The sequence below is a fragment of the Sardina pilchardus genome, chromosome 12, assembly GCF_963854185.1.
Source record: "Sardina pilchardus chromosome 12, fSarPil1.1, whole genome shotgun sequence".
In the NCBI taxonomy this organism is placed as follows: domain Eukaryota; kingdom Metazoa; phylum Chordata; class Actinopteri; order Clupeiformes; family Clupeidae; genus Sardina; species Sardina pilchardus.
Window position 1 is genome coordinate 8,378,734 of NC_085005.1, and position 22,163 is coordinate 8,400,896.

The following is a 22,163-nucleotide window of genomic DNA, read 5'->3' on the forward strand; positions in this document are numbered from 1 at the left end:
GGATCTATACATTAATTAACATCAATACGAAAATAGAAAACCTTTGACATCTGCATGTAAGCATTCCAATTAGCCTAGGCCATATACCACACGTATACATAGGCTACTTTTTATTATTTAGCCTAGCATTAGATTGTTGCCCCGTTTTTATGTTTGTTGGAAGGTAACATATTAGGCTTCGGCTAGCTTACTCCTACATCGTAGTTCTTTGCTAACCTACTTGTGAGAGCACGGTGTGCTGCCTGTGCAATAATGTTTTTACGTGTCACTTAAGCAGACGTTTGAATAAAGAGGTTGATAAGAAAATGAGGACATGTGTAGGCTTAAATAACATAGCCTAGTTTTAGATTTTGACGCAGAACAGACTATAGTCACATATTCCTTTCTCTGTTTTTACCTCATAGGCCTAAGCCTAATAAAAAATAAAAGGCTACACAAAAAGATAATGGCAAACTTTTCTGGCAACGTCTCCTTTCATAACTTGTAGGCTATTCTTATCCGGTTTTAATAACATTATGTCCATTCAATGAAGACTATTTTGCACGCTAAAATCTGAATCATCACAAGTAAATACAAAGAATGGTAACGTAAGTTGGATCATTATATTCTTAGTTGCAATCCCCCTGCATATCCTGCTGGTGACTCCACTGAGGCATACAGCATGCGTTACGACGCTCTTAGGCAGTAACGAGCACTCTGGATCACTCGTAGATCTACGAGTGTTTTCACGATGCTCTTAAGCTACGATGGTTTCGGGAAACAGTCGGCAAATCTTAAGACGGTCGTAAGAGGGACTTTACGATCATCGTAGGCTTACGATGCTTTCGGGAAACGCACCCCTGACCCACATCAAGATGTAGGGTCTGGGAATTCACCGTAGTCAGGGTTCAATCGGAGGGGTGGGATAAACAGTTGTCTTTCAAATCCCCTCTCCGCAATAGGATAACGCTAAACGAATCATCTTCTTGTTTTCAAGTAGCAGGATGCGTAACCTTCCCTCTCCACGCAATAGGATAACGCTAAACGAATCATCTTCTTGTTTTCAAATAGCAGGATGCGTCACCGTTGCAACTTCTGGTCGCATGTCAGTCACCATTATGTTAAGCTTGCCCACCGACTTTATACACGCTGTGATTGGCCCGCTTGATTTTCCAGTTCTCAGCTCCTAAGCTCTATGGATCGTGCCTAGACTGCCCCGCCAGCCAAATTACATTTGCTGCCGCTAGGGGCGTCTAGATTTCTAGGCTAGCATTTCACAAGAAACCCAGTCACATTTTTGAATGGTCGTGCATCATTTCCTCATTGTCCCCTGAGATGGGAGAAAAAAGCCAAAAACTTATTTTTGACTCATGTGGATGAAAGCCAACAACTCCCAGAATTCCCTGCCTTTCACTGCCCTACCAAGCCACCCTCCAGGAAGTAGCTACAAGTACACAAAGGAACCCATTCATTTAACATTTGGGCATTAATAAGGATTCTAAAATGAAAACAATCATTGTTTTATGTTGCATTCTCTTGTGGCCATATATTGATGGTCTTGTTCTTCATATGGAATTAGCGAAGAAAAACAAATTAATAATTTTCAAACAAACAGAGGAAGGATACCGGAGCAGCACAGAATTTTTTAAGACTTAATTTTTTAATGCAATTGTGCACAGCAAAAATGACTAATGTTTCGATGTCTTCGTCGAGTCAGACTCATCAGACAAAATAAATGTTTAATACAGGCTAGCCTAGATACTCGTAAATTTAAATTAGAGGATACAAAGCTCATGGCCAAAGCTCATGTCATGTTTCATGTATGTAATGGGTTGCATTCAGTGATGCTGGTCTACTGCTGTGAATAACTTCAAATTTGATCATTGCAAACAGGGCTCGAAATTAGCACCTGCTAAGTACCAATGGCAAGTATATTTTTGTATTGGCGGCTGAATTATGGCAAGTACTGTGCCATTTTGGCATGTGGAAAGTGGCTGCCTATCAACTGCGAGAATAGGCTACTTTAGTCTGTCACATTAAATTGGCCTCCCAACTTTGCCTTGCATAGGTGTTCTGTTCACCCTCTGCTGACATGGTCAAGATTTATTTTCCGTCTTACAGTTATCCACACAAACAGAACTTGAACGCTTCAGATGTTGCATAGAAACATAGCCAACTACTTGCTTACTTTCACGTTCAATAATAGTGATCAAACTACTCACGGAATGATATGAAAGGCGTGATTCATGGCTCAAAACCCGTTGCCACCATCTTATGCAGTGATCATTATAGCAAAGATGATCTTTGAAAGATCCTTGATTACTGATCAAGAGCTGGAGCAATCTAATTTGTTCGCTTTTGAATGGAACTCAAAACAGTTATAAAAAGCACTTAGTTTCGGTAAAAAAATATGTCTGGCCAGTAATTTTTCTCATCTACCATCCACTTAGGCAAGTACTGTAGATCAAAAAGTTCATTTCGACCCCTGTCTGCCATTTGTTATGTATATCAAATTAATTTAATTTAATATGACCACACCATGTGATTCACGTTTTATTTCAATTTTCCAATGTTGCCCACCCATGACCTATATCCATCCAACCAGGGGTGCGTTTCTAGAAAGCGTCGTTTGCTAACTTATTTAATTGCAATCTTGGGAGTTCGCTCCATCGTTCTTAAATTTGGTGTTTCTAGAAAAGGTAGTTCAAACTCTCAATCGCAAACAAGGACGCAAAGTTTGGTCGTTTGAACTACTGCCCCTGGGCAGTCGCACCTGTGTCGTACCTTGGGAGTTCCAGTTGGTGATGTCGTCAGTGCAAGATCGCCTGACCAAAAATCACAAGCGCCCAACCAAAAATCACTAAGATGTTGTTTTCTCGTGACTCAATGATTGCGCTATACTGTAGGCTAATATAAATGAAAATACCGTTGGGCTCATTCTTGCTACGTGTGTTACCTTGCGTTCATTTGCGTGTTGGTTTGCGTTTTGGTAGGCTACTGTTATGATACTTACAAACCATCGAGTCAAGCACACCGTTCATTAGTATAGTGGTTAAGGCAGGTGGCTTATCATCACAACATCGTAGGTTCTTTTCCCGTATGCATCACACATGCTTTTGTTTCTGACTAGTGAAACGTGGAAATAACCCTAATAAGTAATGTCGTGGAACTATTAATCTGATGTCGTGTTCCTGGCCACTCGATGTAAAGCAATTAAATATATTTAGGGTCTAACCTATTGTTGTGTGTGGTATGCCTGCTCTTACTCAAAAGTGACATGGAGAGGTAAGATGCAAACTTGGGCCGCGCGCGCAATGTACTGACATGCAACAGCTGAACCACCAGACACCGATTTAGTATTGTGATAATTTGTAATTAGTCTAGGCCATATATATTTTGTACAGATATTTTTTAGATATTTCACACAAATAAGTACATATATTGGACAGCTTAAGCAAACTGTTTCATGTGCTTGCATAGGTTTACGTTTTTCCTGATAGCAATGATAATGCCAGCATGAATCACTTTGGGTTTAAATTAGACACGTCGACACATAGTGGGTGCCTCTCAACATCCCTCCTCGATCCTCGGTCCTCTATCCCATTGTTGCCGCCCCATCATTCAGGGAGGATGAGGATCGAGGAAGGAAAGGAGGATCTATAAAAGACAAGTGATAGGCATCCAGTGACAGAGAATTTCTAGTGGGTGGGGTATTATACGTTGACACTTTTTCCACCAATGAAATGTGCCACTGCGTCCTCAACAACGTTGTTGGAACAACGGTGTTCGAACACCAGAGGTAGCGAATTGCGACACAAGTACGATGCTTTCTGGAAACAGGTGTAACACTGTCGTTGTTTGATCGCAAGTTGCGTCGCACCGCCGTTGCTAACTCTTCTAGAAACGCACCCCTGAGCGGTAGATAAAACAGAGTGGCACTCCCATAGACCTCCATAGGAAAAAATGGCAGCGCTTTTTCCAGGCTATTTCCTCGTTATGGGACTTTTGGAACTATTTACTGCCAATCTCTTGGTCAGTAGTTAATGAGTTAATTGATTACACCTTCCAGCATCTAGAAGTACATCCCACCCTCCTGCATCCAACTATCTACATCCAACCATCTATCTGTTCATCTATTTCAGACTCTGTTTGGCGCCGGCCCCACCGTATCTAGGTTGCTCGACAGAAATGTAATTGCAACTACTACGCTCACTACTACTTCTACTATCATAGGGCATGGCAGTGCACTGACTCCTCAGTGTTCCCACAATCTCAGTTGTACTCTTGCTCAGGTTTTCTACAATTCTACACATCTCCATGCCCAAACATCCAGTGTCCCCATGCTCTATAACCACTTAGATCCCATTCATGGTCGCTTGCCCCATAGAAAAATGTATTGAAAGTGTCACAAAATATATTTGTGGATCAATTCAGAATATTTACATATGTGACCCTTCAAAACGGAATCAGTCACATTGCGCACAACGTTATGTTGAGAAAATCCACAATAAACAAACTTCCGGGTTAAAATGTTGAATGTCACGTTTTCACATAATTCAACAGTATACAGTCTACAGTTTCATATCCTGAACTAATTTCACAGAAAAACATACATTTTGACTGTTAAACCTGGCGAAGGTTCAACACATTTACAGTCATTCCCGTTGTCCACGCTGCTTAAAAAGGTGATTTCTCCTCTTCTGGCAAAGTTGACAGGATAGCGATAGTTTATGTAATACCCTCGATACACATATCGTTGGAAAGCTTAGTTTATGGCCGTTCACGTGAGCACAATAACTTCATTTTGTAATTTTTACCGAAGCGACTGGTTTCGCTTTGCAGGGTCACATATATTCCAAACATATATTGTGAAAATACTGTATATTTCAAAAACGTTTGTGTTGTGTATGGGCCTGTATGGGCATACAGAACAAAAATATACAGAAATGGGCATACAGAAAAAAATCTATTGAAATATATTTTAAGCGTCATATTTGTGTATGGGGCCACTACAAAGGAGATCTAAATAACAACTGAAGAACGCCACATAGCTTTTTTCCATTGAGATGTTGATCATAACATTCTAGTCCTGATAACAATCAAATTACACTTACATGACAGCTGCTGTTGATAGTTTAACCCCAATATCCTAAAAAAAGAAAGAAAAATTGCAAATAAATGTGTTAATGCAGTAAAAAGCTAATGGCATTATCGCGATGATAAGATTGTTGATGAATTGATTGATCAAAAAAGTTGTAATGCTGTATAAAATGTATGTAAAAAAAGAAGAAAACAGAATTTGATGAAAACCCCTATTTAGTTGCAAATTGCAACATAACAACAACATAAGTTTACAAGCCTATTTTATGAAAACAAGAAATGTCAACAACATACTGTAAAGGCTCATATTGTTGATTGTTGTAAGGGATAATGGACGACACGCCGTGCGATTATTCAAAGTGAATGCACGTTCTAGACGGTGATACGGCCCGACTAGGGCTGGGATAAACGATTATTTTTTAAACGATTAATCTAGCGATTATTTTTTTGATGCATCGATTAATCTAACGATTCATTTTTTCAGTTCGATTCGATTCGATTATTGATTATCTCCCCACTAATTGACTAATTGCAATATATACATGTTGATTTACATATCTGAATGAAATAAAACATTGCAATGTATGTTTATTGCTCTTAAAATTCCAAAATGAAAGACTATGCAAGTGCAAAGTAATGCATTCTAAGTCAGAGGTAGCATTCAATAAAACCTTGAAGTCTTGAAAACACTGGGAGTGTTGTCAAATTGAAGGGGACAAGATCCCAACTGTCATCAATAAAATGACAAGTAAAGGCTGGCTTACATTGCACGATTTTGGTCTGTTTTAACAGTCGGCGACTAAATTTCCAAAATCGGGCGGAAATCTTGGGAGTTGTACTGAAATCGCAGCGCGCTCCCGTCATCTAAATCGTTTAGTGTAAGGTGCCAATCTTAGCGGTTTTAAGTCCGTCGGAGGCAGTCTTTTTCTAGTTTTGCCGTTACGACAATATCAAACATGTTTGATATTATCGGAAGTCTTTTCAGTCGTGGCTCATGCAAATAGTGACGTGAACATTAAAAACCAATAGTAACTTTGCGCGAACATGAAACAGGAAGGGGCAAAATAGGCGACAGCTGTAGCCTTTATGATTATTTGTTATTTCATTTCTTATAATTTATTAGTCGGCTGTTCTACTTGACAGAACAACTCTATATCTGTTAGTGATGTCACACATCAAACAATGCTGCAGAAACGCGAAAAAAATACTTTGATATGAGTAGGCTATCATGTGATTTCCTGTGAATCATGACGTGTAGCCTATTGCACGATGGAAATAATTTGAAGGAATCTAGCAGCAGTCTTGTAAATAGTGACCCACAGTCTTTGCAAAATCCTAATCTGAGACTGGCCTGTGACTAGACTGTGACTAAAAACTCAATGAATTGTCTTTAGATGTGAGAGGGTCTGAGACTGTAGTTTTTCAAAAATCTTTTCCAAATCTTTGCAAAGTCTGGCAATGTAAGGTAGGCTTTAAGCAGGCTTATTTTAAGTCTTTGGGACTTTGGGGCCATAGGGCCCACCTACACGTACTGTATACCCCCATCAAATCATCATTATGATGATCATTATTACAATTATTATTATGCTGTATTAAGTGTACTTTCACTTCAAAGCAGTCAATGTTTTAAATGCTAACATTGTTCACAAAAAGTTTGTGAAAAAAATCAGACCTGCTTTAGTAATGTAAGATATATATTAAGTAATGTAAGACAGTATAATTACAATAGCTTTTGCATGGTTGCATGATAAATACAGTACTTCTGAAAACAACAGCAATAATATGGGTGCTATTGTTTTGGGATGTTTCCCTCATGCAAGCATCAAACTCTGGTAGGCAAATGGAGACAAAATTGACATGCTTTTTAATGAAATTCCATTTGAATCTCTGAATGTAAGGATTCTTTAGTCTGTGTATGTAGGCTATTACGGCCGAGCAGATAGGCGTAAATCACTGATCTGGAGATTTTTAAATTAAAGACTAAGGCTATAATCTTTTGACAATATTCAAATTTGACTGAACTATACTCTGCTCTGTTTCAAGAATCCACGTTGTTCTATTAAATGTCGTTAAATAATTAAACAGCAGGTTGAAGCGGAACTTGCCACCAACGTTATCGATTAGTTTCAGTTTCTGTCGCGCAAACACGCACATGCATGCATTCAATGAACGCTCATACCAACAATTAATTGTGTTGCTGTATGTTTATTCACATCGAATTAGCAAGTATTTCCTCCTGATTGCTGAAACTTTTGTTTTCTTTTTCTGTCGGGCCGCGGTTGCCTCATCAATTGCGCAGCAAATTATCAGGTGAAGCACCGAGCCTATTTCACTCCACGCCTCACGGACCAGCAGTCTCTACATTGCGGACCGGCGCAGCTCCGCGGCCCATAGTTAGAGAAACGCTGTAGAGGAACGAGTGCGTGCTGCACTTTTGAAATTCACTCACGTTGCCGCCAACCTTGTTTTGATTTTGACGACGTGTCGGTTCGCATATTTTGAACCGACGTATTTTTTGCGTCGAACTAATCGGTTAAGTCGATGCGTTGTCCCAGCCCTAGGCCCGACGCAAAGCGGAGGGATGTTCCGTCTAGAAAAGTGCATTAACTTTGAATAACCGCACTGCCTGAAGTCCATTATCCTGCTTATTCCACTGTTGCCACTTGCGTTGTGTTCGTTTCCGGTGCTAATTTAAATGTTTTAATCGCTAGAACTGTATTGTTTGTAGAACTACTTTTCCCAGACACATTTCAACTAATTTCTCAAACTGCAGTTACTAGTTCTAAATGGATGGTTGCTATGGCCAAAAGCCAGTCTTTAGTTCTAATCTCCCGTTGTCAAGCTGGCATATCCCAGGATTCTGATGAACGTTAATTTTGAAAGATTAATATTTTTCTTAGCCTACTGTAACCAGAGACACTTATGAGGAGACACTGCACTGGAAAAATCGCCCATTGAAATGCATGGGGTAACTTCGTAACGCAAAGACGGCGGTTGTTTACACCGGTTAGCACATGTCCCGCCTCTTCCAGTGCCGTTGCTCCAATCATTTTGCTGAACCTTGGCGGTCACACTTTTTGAAAACTGCGTTGTGAAGAATTGCGCATGCGCAGTCCAAGATTACCAGTAAGAAAGAGGCTTTTTAAGCGTTAATTTGATACAAAACCACCAAACCTTTTCAGCGATTTTAGTCTGATTTTCATCGTGATTTCAAACATGCGATTTTTATGTCCCTTACACCTCGGAACATGGACATCCAGCTCTCTCCCCATTCATTTAGATAGGGCCTTGGTCTTGTTCCGGTCAAAGTCACTACCCAACCCCATGGCCAATATGGCTGCCGAGTGACGTGACTTGCCTTAAAAGGACTTTGATGTAACTTCACAACGAGTTTGGCGAATTAATATTCAAGTGTGATAAGGCCAACAAATTGGAACTACTTCATAGCCATGCGTATATCGAAAAATGAATGCACACCCTTATAGAACGCAGGACAATGGGGAATTCAACCAAGCAGTGGAATAAGTAAGGGATAACGGCCGACGAGGTGACCGGTTCGATGGAAATAATGGCTAGGTGGAGGTCTAGAACTCCGGCTACGTGCGAAGCACGGAGACGGAGTTACCTCCGCCGTGCCATTATTTCCATCGAACCGGTCGACCTCGAAGGCCGTTATCCCGCTTATCTCCCGTTTGTATTCATAACCTGTATATTTAGAACATAGTTTTATTCCACCGTTGCGTCCGTTAACATCGCTAAAACTGTCTTGACTGCGGGACTACTTTCCGCCACATATCAACTTTCTACTTGCAGGACAAAACTGCCGTTACTAGTTCTAAAATGGATGGTTGCTATGGCCAAAGGCCAGTCGTTAGTTCTAAATGGCTGGTTGCTACGGCCAAAAGCCAGTCGTTAGTTCTATCTCTCCCGTTGTCAAGCGGGCATATCCCAGGATTCTGATTAACTTTAACTTGGAAAGATCGCTACTTTTATAGCCTACATGGCATCCAACTAGCTACAATCAACCTCCGTCATATGCTACAATGTTACTATGGTTCTGCACGTCTATATTTCAGCTTGGATGCAACGTGACAGTTCATTTAAACTTCGCAACGAGTTTGGCGAATTAATATTCAAGTGTGCTACGGGAACTACTTCAAAGGTAGCAGGTTATACGAAGTTAATGGCCACCCCATCAGCCAATCAGAGAAGAGAATTCCATTGTTGAGGGAGATAAATTGAAATAGGTTATTAAAATTGGACCACAAAAAATGGCAAAGAATTTGAGGATTTCATAATATCTAATGTGCATGATAACATTAAGATGTCACCCCATAAACCCCATTATAGGACCAATGCTATATGAGCAAAAAAAGTTAACATACAGCCTTGTTGTAAAAATGTAAAATATACATAAATTAAACAGATTTTTTCTAAAGTGTTGAACCTCTCTCCACCCAGACATTACCCCCACCCTCAATGATGCACTAATCAGAATTCATTATAAGGGTTAACATGATTTGCAAACTTTAGAATTCTGTTTTAGTCACATTTTACACAGCATACTACACCATCTAACTTTTTCAGAAACTGTATCTGCCATATTTTCTTGTCAAAAAAGAAAAAAAAGAAATAAAAAATAAAAAACTGGCAATATCTCTTACCATTACAAATGTCTTGTATCCATCTGGAGTTGTCCCATCCATCTCTATCAACTCTTCAGTAACCAATGCATCAGCATTTGTTAAAGTCACCTAGAAATGCAAATGAATCTTTAAATTACTAATGTAGTACTGCACAAGTGACATTTTACACTAATTTGTTTTCATGTTAGTGTGTTAGTGGTCCAACAAAAACTTTACCACAGGAAAAAATGGACAGTTGGGAGTTGGGACATAGACCACATTCAGCATGATAGAGTCTCCCTTGTCCATGTAAAACAGCTTCCCATCAAAATCGCCAGAAAATCGCTCTACCTAAAAGTATATAAGGCAACTTTTACCAATATACCATGAGATAGAGCTTAAGCACAAACATTAGCGGGTTAACTCAATACTTTGTTTTACTTCATATACGAGATATTTTTTGCGCAGTGCTTGACTTTGCAGTTTGCCTGATATTTAAATCAGGGACCTTGATATCAACAGTACGTTATTTTGAACACAGTAAATGTTTTTACTTACAGGGCAAGATATCACTGGGGGTGATGTTTGAGTTAACTGCTGCTGCACATGGACATGAAAGTGTTTGAAATGAACTTGATTCTGGTATATGTTATACATGTAATTTAAAAATACAAGGTCTGAATGTTCATCAAAGTACATGACCATGTGTCTAGACATTCCCAAGTCTTGGTAGATGTTTATTGGGAACTGTGGAGAGGAATGCATACAGAGAGTCAACGTTGGTATACAACACACAATATTGAGACTATTCCAATGGAGACATGATGATGTCCAAAAACATTGCCCTTACTTTTACGACAACTCCTTCCAAGCCAAGTCGACCATAATACAGTCCTCCATCATTCATGACAACAGCTATGGCTCCATTACCAGCTATAGACAGTGAATATTTTAAAAACATATCAGCATCAAACCTATCATATCCACTACAGCTACACTGACAGATTGCCATGTTATCACCTTCATAGAGTTTTTTAGACCCTTTTAAGTTTTCCACATTTTGATATGTTTTAGACTCTTGCTATGCCTGTCAAACTTCTGAACCCTGCACATCTATTACTTGGGGAGAGAACCAGGACTTTTTAATGATCAAGTCAAATCACTTTTACTTATAAAGGACATTTAAATACAACAGGAATTGACCCAACTTTACATTGCAAGAAGTCAGGTATGGGCAGGTAGGCAAGTAGAAAGAAAACAATGTTATAGGAGTAGAATTAGCAAGTACAACTTCGAACAAAGATTAAATCAAGAAATAGATACAGTACAAATAAAAATAAATATGAAGCAGGAAAAAAAAATAGAGTTAAACAGGTAAAATAGAGTATACAAGAAAATAAAAAGTAGTAAAAAGTAAATTCAAAAGTTCACTATCCGAAATTTGCCAGATAAATAAATGTGGGAGTGCTTGGTGTAGGTCACTAGTCAGGGTCCTGACGAGCTTCTCGTGAGCACGGTGGCTCTGCGCTGGCATTACCGCTCGTGGTCGTGAAGTGCATCATGGGATTGCGCCGGGCGATAACTGCGCTGGCAGACGTCAGCTTGGAGTGACGACCGCGGGCACCCGTGAAGCTTAAAGTGTAAGTTTGGCGGAAATTGAAAATAAAGCTATTTTCATTTTTTTTACATCAACTAAGCCGTGGAGGAAGTAATTTTCGCTCATCACGCAGTACAGAGCTGCACGGGCAGGACCGACAGCCCAAAATCGCAAACAGTGGGTGTGGATGGGGATTGGAGCCACACGCTTTCAAAATCGCATTTTTAAACCACTAACAGTGCTCAAAACAGCGCCAAACCTCATCAGTAGCTTGCTCTAGGTGTCTACACATAAAACGAAGCACCAATCAGTCTGTAAACTTTGGAATAGTCAGTATACACGTAGAATCAATTCGAGACCGCAACACCCCATCTGAAGCACATACAGTGGGTATAGTAAGTATTCACACCCATGCTAAAGTTGACTAAAAAGAGGAATATAAAATAATCTTTTGAGAATTGATTGTAATGCCTTAATTCAAAAAATGAGTAAAAATCAAACCGCTAAGGACACTAATTTTCTTTGTGATTGAAGAATGTATCGTAAATAGATAAATGTTCTTCCTTAAATACAGGTTGCATAAATATTCAACCCCTATGTTAAATTCCCATAGGAGCAGGAGGATTTTTTATATGTTTTTATTTTTAAAGGCCAGCTATTTCATGGATCCAGGATATTATGCATCCTGATAAAGTTCCCTTGGCCTTTGGAATTAAAATAGCCCCACATCATCACATACCCTTCACCATAGATAGAGATTGGCATGGTGCTTTTTCCAGTTAGCCTATTAGCCTGTTTGATTTGCATTGAGCTCAATGAGCATCAAACAGGCTAATTGGCTAACTGTAAAAAGCACCATGCCAATCTCTAGCTATGGTGAAGGGTATGTGATGATGTGGGGCTATTTTAATTCCAAAGGCCAAGGGAACTTTATCAGGATGCATAATATCCTGGATCCATGAAATAGCTGGCCTTTAAAAATAAAAACATATAAAAAATCCTCCTGCTCCAATGGGAATTTAACATAGGGGTTGAAGACTTATGCAACCTGTATTTAAGGAAGAACATTTATCTATTTACGATACATTCTTCAATCACAAAGAAAATTAGTGTCCTCAGCAGTTTTATTTTTACTCATTTTTTGAATTAAGGCATTACAATCAATTCTCAAAAGATGATTTTATATTCCTCTTTTTAGTCAACTTTAGCATGGGTGTGAATACTTACTATACCCACTGTACATGTCTCGCGAGATCTCACACGAGAGGTCGTGGACTTTCCTTCGTGAGGAGCTGGAAGGGGTTATATTCATAACAGTCTTCTTTTATAAACGTCGGGTTCATGAGCCAAGTTGTTGGTGCTTCGTTTTATGTGTAGACACCTAGAGCAAGCTTCTGACGAGGTTTGGCGCTGTTTTGAGCAATGTTAGTGGTTTAAAAATGCGATTTTGACTACCTGTAGGAATAGGTCCCGTGCTTCCGTGTGAGATCTCGCGAGACATTTCTGTGCTTCAGATGGAATTGCGGTCTCGAATTGATTCTACGTGTATACTGACTATTCCAAAGTTTACAGACTGTTTGGTGCTTCGTTTTATGTGTAGACACCTAGAGCAAGCTACTGATGAGGTTTGGCGCTGTTTTGAGCAATGTTAGTGGTTTAAAAATGCGATTTTGAAAGCGTGTGGCTCCAATCCCCATCCACACCCACTGTTTGCGATTTTGGGCTGTCGTTCCTGCCCGTGCTAGCTCTGTACTGCGTGATGAGCGAAAATTACTTCCTCCACGGCTTAGTTGATGTATTTTCATTCAGAAAATAGCTTTATTTTCAATTTCCGCCAAACTTACACTTTAACATGATATCGTGCCTGACCTGCTGCGGAGCCCAGGCAAGATGCCAGACGACGGATAAATGCAGCACGAATAAGGGGACCAGACTAGACCTGAGCTAGGAGACTATTGCAACTTAAGTAACAGAAACGTTATGATTATAATTACGCGGAGATAGCAAGTTGGGCAAGGTCACAGGCCGGGGTCCTGAAGTGCACCGCTGTATCACACCAACCAGACAGCATTTGGTGAGATCTCTGTGAGCACCCCCCGTCATAAGTGAGACAGGAGGCAAGCGGGAGACGAACGGGAGGCGATTGGGGAGGTGGTGGGTTGCGAGCGAGAAAACGCTGCAGAAGCACCGGCAGGTGAGCGTTGACTAAGCCATCAAGTTTATAGGAAATGGAGGCGTTTCGTCACGTTCCTCTCGAACTGAATTAGCAAGTACAACTTTAAATCAAGAAATAGATACAGTACAAAATAAAAATAAATATGAAGCAGAAAAAAAGAATAAAATAGAGTAAAACAGGTAAAATAGAGTATACAAGAAAAAAAAAGTAGTAAAAAAAAAAAGTTAAAATCAATAAATAAGTCAAAACAAAATACATGAATAAACAGTGGGGAATGGAGGGGTGTTAATTAAGCAATAAGCCCCGAGAGGCCGTGCGTTATACTGTATAATCGAACAGCTGAGGGGCGTCGCGAAGCGGAGTGCCTAAAATCCATGACCAACAGGCCGCCAGTCTCATTAACTTGAAGCCATGATTGGCCAGTGGCGGTTTTCGGGCATGGCTTTGGAAGGGTCAGTTGAGCTCTGATGCATCCTAGTTCTCTCAGGATGTGTGGCCAGATCTAGGAATCTGGTTGTTCCAAACTTTTCCATTTGAGAATGATGGAAACTACCATGCTCTTAGACACTTTCAATGCAACAGAAATGCTGTATCCTTCCCCAGATTTGTCTTGACACAATCCTGTCTCGCAGTAGCCTGACGACGTCATACTCAATTCTTGTCAGAATATGAGTCTGAAACTGCTCCATTCAGCTGCGATTATGGGGCGTGATTCAACTGATACAGGGCGGGGGGGGATAGCTCTGCACTCATTGGATAGCCCAAACCAAACATAACAAGTTATTGGCTGTCAGTATCTGTGAAATCTAAGACAACGAAATATGTAGCAGGGTAGGCTATATGGAAAACATCCTCCCTCGTTTTTAAAAATAATTCCTTCAAACTGTATGCAATGAACAGCTGGGGAAGTGTGTCGTTAACCCAACGAGCAAACAGACATTTTAAACAAACGGGAACAACATCACCCAAACATGCTGTTTTAACTTGATGAAAGTGAAACTGAAGTTTTCCCACATATCCACGTTGGTCTAAGTGTTCAGAAATAGTTGTGTGAATCCGTGATAAAACCTCCGTTTCAATAGCTAAGATAAACAAAAGGCCAAACTGCATGAACAAATTATGCATTCACAGCCATAGCGTTTCTGTTGCAATCAAAATCAACCGAAAGGCTGGCTTACATTGCACGATTTTGACCTGTTTTAACAGTCGGCGACTACATTTCCAAAATCGGGCGGCAATCTTGGGAGTTGTACTAGAATCGCAGCGCGCTCCCGTCATCTAAATCGTTTAGTGTAAGGTGCCAATCTTAGCGGTTTTAAGTCCGTCGGAGGCAGTCTTTTTCTAGTTTTGCCGTTACGACAATATCAAACATGTTTGATATTATCGGAAGTCTTTTCAGTCGTGGCTCATGCAAATAGTGACGTGAACATTAAAAACCAATAGTAACCACGGTCGAACATGAAACAGGAAGGGGCAAAATAGGCGACAGCTGTAGCCTATATGATTATTTGTTATTTCATTTCTTATAATTTATTAGACGGCTGTTCTACGTGACAGAACAACTCTATATCTGTTAGTGATGTCACACATCAAACAATGCTGCAGAAACGCGAAAAAATTACTTTGATATGAGTAGGCTATCATGTGAGTTCCTGTTAATGATGACGTGTAGCCTATTGCACGATGGAAATAATTTGAAGGAATCTAGCAGCAGTCTTGTAAATAGTGACCCACAGTCTTTGCAAAATCCTAATCTGAGACTGGCCTGTGACTAGACTGTGACTAGAAACTCAATGAATTGTCTTTAGATGTGAGAGGGTCTGAGACAGTAGTCTTTCAAAAATCTTTTCCAAATCTTTGCAAAGTCTGTCAATGTAAGGTAGGCTTAAGCCAACACGGTCTCACACCGAACTCGTCGAACGAGGACGCATGCAGCCGTGAACCTCACTGCTGTTCATCTGTCAATCATCACGTAAAGCCCGCCCTGCGATTGGTCCGAACCAGGGGGTCAGGATTTGACTGATTAGCTTCGCCGATTAGCAAAGCACTTCCTCGTCGCCATTTTCCAGAAATACATCATGTCCGGTGCCGTTTTCCCTGCGTTTTCCTCATGCTGATTGGTGGCTGTTCCACTCTCAGCTCATGCACGAGCTTAGTGTGGGCACGAGCTCTCCTTCTGTACCTTACGTCGATCGGTAACCTGGCACTTAATTGGCTAAGTAAAACGGCACCGGAAACAAGCCTCTTGAAACGCCATGTTGAAGCCTGAAAAAATCGTTCAATTTTGGCAATTTTCACTAGCCTAGCATTCTCATTGAAATGAATGGGGGCGGGACTTGTTCACTTTCTCCAGTTCTTATAATACCTCCATGGTCCGAACAGCTCTGTACCTCGAATAGTAGCAGCTGAACGGAGCAGTGCCAGACCGAAGTTCCCTGCAGAAAAAGAATGTAGGCGGGGCTAAACTTCGGTCTGGCATCCAGGCTAGTCTCGCAGGTCTATAGACAACTATATCAACCTGATGGCTTGTTTTCACTCGGAAATACTCTGACATACACCATCAACTGTGAGACCTTATATTGAGACCTTATATACTGTAGGCAGATGTGTGCCTCCCCTAACAATGTCCAATGAATCAATTTATGCACAGGTTGACTCCAATCAGGTTGTAGAAAGATCTCAAGGACCATTGATAGTAGTAAGATGCACCAGAAATCAATTGCAAGTGCCACAACAAGGTGTCTGAATCATAGACATACAGTATATACATACGTATACTGTATCTATGGTCTGAATACTAATGTAAATTGGGTATTTCAGTCTTTTATTTTGGGGCAGCCATGGCCTACTGGTTAGGGCTTCGGGCTTGTAACCGGAGGGTTGCCGATCCCCGACCAGTCCACGACTGAAGTGCCCTTGAGCAAGGCACCTAACCCCTCACTGCTCCCCGAGCACCGCTGTTTGGGCAGGCAGCTCACTGCTCTGGGTTAAGCCAGGGTTACACTTGCTGCAGACAACACGTTCGTGTTCGCATCATGGCTGCCTCGCGTATTTTGCGGTCGTTTGGTGCGTCGGTCGTGCACGTCGTTGCAAGCGAACATGACGCGTCCGCGAGATGCAATACTGATAAGAAAGTAGGGGGCGATCATGGCAAAAAAAGGTGACTGCAAGATGCATCATCGACATCAAAGCTGGGGGCAATCATGAGGAAACAATGGCACATGGCCACATCCACATCTGATATTAGGCTACTATAGTCTCCCCCTAGTGAAGACCTCCAGTAGGGTGCGTAATGCTGCAGCGAGTCTGTACACAGGACACAGCAGGTCGCACATGGGCGCATACGCTTACGCTTGGTCTACAGCAAGTATAAACCCAGCCTTAGTGTGTGATTCACCTCACTGTGTGTTCACTATGTGCTGTGTGTGTTCACTAATTTGGTTAAATTGGGTTATGCAGAGATTCCATTAAACCTTACTTTACTAAAACCTGTGTGTGACTAACACAGTATTAGCCTAAATGTATCTACACTGACCTATTATTTGAACTCACAGGCAAAGTGACACTAACTTTGCCATGGTTTCATAGGCGACGACAAAACATTTCTACAGTTTTTTTACTTTCAGTCTTGACTGACAAGGGGTTACAATTGAAAACACAGCCTGAAAAAAAACAACTTATGGGGTAACCCAATAATGCTTGAATGACTGAATAAAAATCCTTTATTTATCCTGAGTTGTTTGGGACTGATTTAAAGTGGAACACATGGCAAACAATTCATCACTTTATTGGGTGTAAGATAAGAACACGTCTCGTGTCATGCTTTGCGCCAGGTGTACGATAGGGCCCATAGTATGTAAAGCAGCACTACAAAGTCTTCATTAAAACTCTGTTGACGTGTCTGCTCTTCACATGACCGGGCACCATTAAGATGAACTTGAATATGATACTAGTTGCCTGATAAATGCATACCTCAAAAAGTGGTAAATCATTGCATAGTGTTGCTTTAATTATCATACCTGTTGTGATCCCCTGAACAAATATAGAAGGCGGTGGTACTACACTGTCTTCTTGTCCAAATTCTGATACAGGTACAAGTACACTACCTGCAAATACAAAACTTCAAAACTAAGTATGATTATGATACATATGTTACATGTTTCTGTAACTTTGACCAAACTCTTCAGAAAACAGCCAAGACAGTTGTACCATCATTTGGGGAGTAAAGAACCATTTGTGGACTCCATATGATGAGGTGACCTCTCAAGCCTGCCACCAGGATGACTCGAAGGTAGAACGGGTTGTCTCTAAGTGGAAAGCTTTCTGACAATTGAGAGGTAGCCCAATTTACAGTGTTGCGAAAATAGAACTTGGGAAAGAAAAACAACAGAGTTGTCACATGTCCAATACTGGGCTGTATTTTTTGCTATTTGAAACATACATGATGACTCTTACATTGTTGTATACATCCTGTACCAGAGCCACAGTGTTTCCAGACACTGGCAGTCTGTATATACCACGTAAATATTGCTGTAAAAACAGAAATTGCATTTATCATACGTTAGCCTGGGTGAACTTGAATCGATCCTGTTGGCAAATGCAAAGCGCCTTTATTTTTTGTACCACACTACCTAACGAGTACGCTGAGATTGGAGCGCTTTGATTCACGTGTGATCCATGAACCTTTCATATCACTCCAGTTGCCAATATCTTATGTCCATGATATTCCATGAATTCAACTCTTGACTGTCTATTGTCATACGGCTGTTTTATGCGTTTCATAAATGAGGGCCACTGTCTCTCTCCATTCAACTAGATCTCTCACTTTGCTGTTCCCAACTTCCTTGCTAAATTTCTATTTTGAATTTGCTCTGCAAGTCAGTCTGGAAAAGATCCCATTCACAAACATGTTTCCAAATCAAAGCTTTCATTTATAAGAAAGATGCACTTCTGAAACAATTTGGTAAGAGTTTAATGCAATTTCACTGCTTGTTACGTCCCTGGTAGTCGTAAAAGGGGTAGTTTGAAAACGTTCGTCAATGGAAACCTTTGCAGAAGGTATTCAACTTTGCTAACAGGTTCACCCAGGCTATTCAAATGTGATCTTATATTGTAAAATTTTAATAAAAATAATATCCATTCTTACCATTGAAGTAGATGCTACATGCAAATCAGTATACCTGAATCCACCATCATAGGACACATACACTCGCTCTTCTCCAACAATACTTCCCGATGTGTAAAGCAAAACCAATGAATTTATTTCCTGTAATTACAAGAGAGTTCAAGTTTCTTTATGTGCAAATATCCTTTGAGAGAGTACATACAACAGAAGCCCTCAAAGGACACACTGAGACAGTTTCTCTGGAGCATTGCTCAAGCCTACCTTACATTGACAGACTTTGCAAAGATTTGGAAAAGATTTTTGAAAGACTACAGTCTCAGACCCTCACACATCTAAAGACAATTCATTGAGTTTTTAGTCACAGTCTAGTCACAGGCCAGTCTCAGATTAGGATTTTGCAAAGACTGTGGGTCACATTTACAAGACTGCCGCTAGATTCCTTCAAATTATTTCCATCGTGCACTAGGCTACACGTCATCATCAACAGGAACTCACATGATAGCCTACTCATATCAAAGTAATGTTTTTGCGTTTCTGCAGCATTGTTTGATGTGTGACATCACTAACAGATATAGAGTTGCTCTGTCACATAGAACAGCCGACTAATAAATTATAAGAAATGAAATAACAAATAATCATATAGGCTACAGCTGTCGCCTATTTTTGCCCCTTCCTGTTTCATGTTCGCGCGAGGTTACTATTGGTTTTTAATGTTCACGTCACTATTTGCATGAGCCACGACTGAAAAGACTTCCGATAATATCAAACATGTTTGATATTGTTGTAACGGCAAAACTAGAAAAAGACTGCCTCCGACGGACTTAAAACCGCTAAGATTGGCACCTTACACTAAACGATTTAGATGACGGGAGCGCGCCGAGATTCTAGTACAACTGCCAAGATTTCCGCCCGATTTTGGAAATTTAGTCGGCGACTGTTAAAACAGACCAAAATCGTGCAATGTAAGCCAGCCTTCAGCAAGATCAGTGAGACTACAGCAAGACAAACGGCTTACAACAAATGACAATGAATCATATTGGTCTTTCAGTGGCTAGAGATGCCTGCAGTGTTTCTTCACTGGTGGGTCAGGACCCAAAAATGGGTCGTGAAAACCATTCTGGGTGGGTTGTGGAGCTTGTGGACTTCATTCGTATGTCAGTCATTGCCATGGACATGTTCAAGTGACAGGTCATGTTTGACATCATTTTAGCGGTAAACGCAAGTAGGCTATGACCCTGAACATTTGAAGTTGGATAAGGATTCACGTAAATGGAGGACAACATGGGACAGAAACCACAGTGTGTGAAGTGCAGTGAATTGCTGGGACATGAGCATGAAACCATCAACACTAAAATGCCACATGGTAACAATGCATCCCTATAAACCTGTCGAGGACTTTGAAAGGTAACATCAAGAGTTGAAGACTTAATGCCAAACATCAACATGTTCCAAACAAGTAACCCTACAGGCACTTTGTGTGTCTTACCTTGTGGCTCACCATATCCGTTGGCTTGAACGCCAATATATGGATCATGACTAAATGAACATGGGAAATTGTGTGTCCCAAAGCCAGACCAGTTAAGAACCACTGCCTTAATGTACTCATCACACTAATATTGTTAAAATACAACAAGCAAGCAACCATGCTTGCTCATCAAGCAAGTCAGTCAAATAAAACTAGGAATATAAAATGAACTAGAATGCATTTCCCGGTGGGAAAGTGCGAAGTGTGCTTGCTCCGACGCGCCGCGAGAGCGCCCCGGCAGGATACGCGACAGCTCGCCCTCAGGTCAAAGCGCCAAAGTTTGGCCAAGACGCGAAGCTGCTTCGAGTTTGGCGACGTTGCCCTCGATTGCCGAATTCTTACACTGACCTGACGAGTTGCCTAGGTTTATCAGTGGTATGTCCCAGAGCACCTCCAATGTAAAAATGTAGATGTCATCCCAAAGACGTAAAGAGATATGAGCCAAAATGCATTTTTGCTAATTGCGGCGCCCCCTAGTGGCCAAATTACAACACATTTACTGAGGCTACTTTGGATGGTGTCCAAAATCATCCCGCCAAATATGGTCTCGATACCTCACAGCGTTTCCGAGATTTGACCTCACTTCCTGTTTGGACGCTTCACCATCGAATTTGATTGGCTGTCACGGGCGAACGCTTTGATGTATGAAAATGAAATGTACACCTCTAAGGTCTGTAGACCTTGTGTTGAATTAAGTATGAGTTGTTCACGTGTAGCTAGCATGAAACACGTAACCACTGAAGGAAGGAGGGAGCCTAAGGAACTAGGCATGTTTCTAGAACAAATACGAGTAATGTTAGGAGTATAGCTATCCTGTTATGCGGGAACATCCGCAGTTTACTCACTGTTGAATAAGTTGCAATGTGTTATAGCCTCAAATGGATGGTAAAATAAACAGGACGACTCACCTGTTCAAATGATGTAATAGGATAAAATTTGGTTTTGATATGTCAAAGCAACCAGGCTGTTACTGGTTAACGTTTCTGAATATGAAATCGATTTTGGATTGGTTGCATGTGATAAAAGCTATGCCATTTCCTGTCCAGACAGCATTCATATTCAGAAATACTGTACACCGGCAACAAAGACACACACACACACACACACACACACAAACAACTCTTTCAAACAGAAACGTCAGTCCGTTACATCTGCCTCTTGTCCACAAACTGCATGTCGCTGAGTCGACTAGCAACGAAGACTTTCACATAAACACACACACACACACACACACACACACTTACACACACACAGACACACCACCCCTTCAAACACAAATATCTGTCTGTTACGTCTGCCTCTTGTCCACAAACTGCATGTTGCACAGTTCACCCACATCTACCCACAATTCTTTGATTTATAAATAACCCCAGCATTAAAAAACTGCAATGTGTCAAATCTTATTATACAACAATTGGGTTCTATGAAGCTGTTTCTTTGTTTCTGATTGGCCGAGAGACGTTCCATGAGTTGAAATATCCCACGATAATCCACTCTGACTTTTCACAGCTAATAATAAATCACTCCGCGATACAATGTCAAATTGTCAAGTGTAAAACGACGTCACGTTGCATCCAAGCTGAAATACAGATACTCAGAACATAGAATATGACGGTGGTGGATATTAGCTAGTTGGATGGCATGTAGGCTAAGTAAAATAGTTATGTTTCAAAGCTAAAAGCATGTCCTAACCAGACGCAATGCGAGCTAACGTTTATTAGGCTATATTCTGCATTGCTTGACAACGGGAGAGATAGAACTAACGACTGGCTTTTGGCCATAGCAACGTGCTTTTAGAACTAACGACTGGCCTTTGGCCATAGCAACCATCCATTTAGAACTAGTAACGGCAGTTTGTCCTGCAAGTAATAGAACTTTGTGGCGGAGAGAAGTTAGTTCTACAAACAAGACAGTTTTAGCGATTTACATTATAATGGGAAATTAGCGCAAAAAACAAGTGGTAGAATTGTTGTATAAAAGCAATATAGCACTTGTGATCGTGGGTTGTTGCTGGATATTTACACGGGTGTTGTTGC

The 22,163-nt window shown here is 40.8% G+C and overlaps 1 protein-coding gene across 2 annotated transcripts in view; it reads right to left on the reverse strand.

The window, feature by feature from the left end:
* Positions 1-22,163, reverse strand: part of LOC134098021 (cation channel sperm-associated auxiliary subunit delta-like) — a 54,037-nt gene that overhangs the window by 4,543 nt on the left and 27,331 nt on the right. For both annotated transcript variants that reach the window (XM_062550972.1, XM_062550973.1), the window contains 9 exons: positions 18,624-18,743; positions 17,933-18,007; positions 17,687-17,846; positions 17,497-17,583; positions 10,555-10,637; positions 10,263-10,451; positions 9,942-10,055; positions 9,744-9,833; positions 5,094-5,128 (listed from right to left, as the gene is read on the reverse strand). In XM_062550972.1, coding sequence (XP_062406956.1) covers positions 5,094-5,128; positions 9,744-9,833; positions 9,942-10,055; positions 10,263-10,451; positions 10,555-10,637; positions 17,497-17,583; positions 17,687-17,846; positions 17,933-18,007; positions 18,624-18,743 — 953 coding nt within the window. The remainder of the gene's footprint in view (positions 1-5,093; positions 5,129-9,743; positions 9,834-9,941; positions 10,056-10,262; positions 10,452-10,554; positions 10,638-17,496; positions 17,584-17,686; positions 17,847-17,932; positions 18,008-18,623; positions 18,744-22,163) is intronic.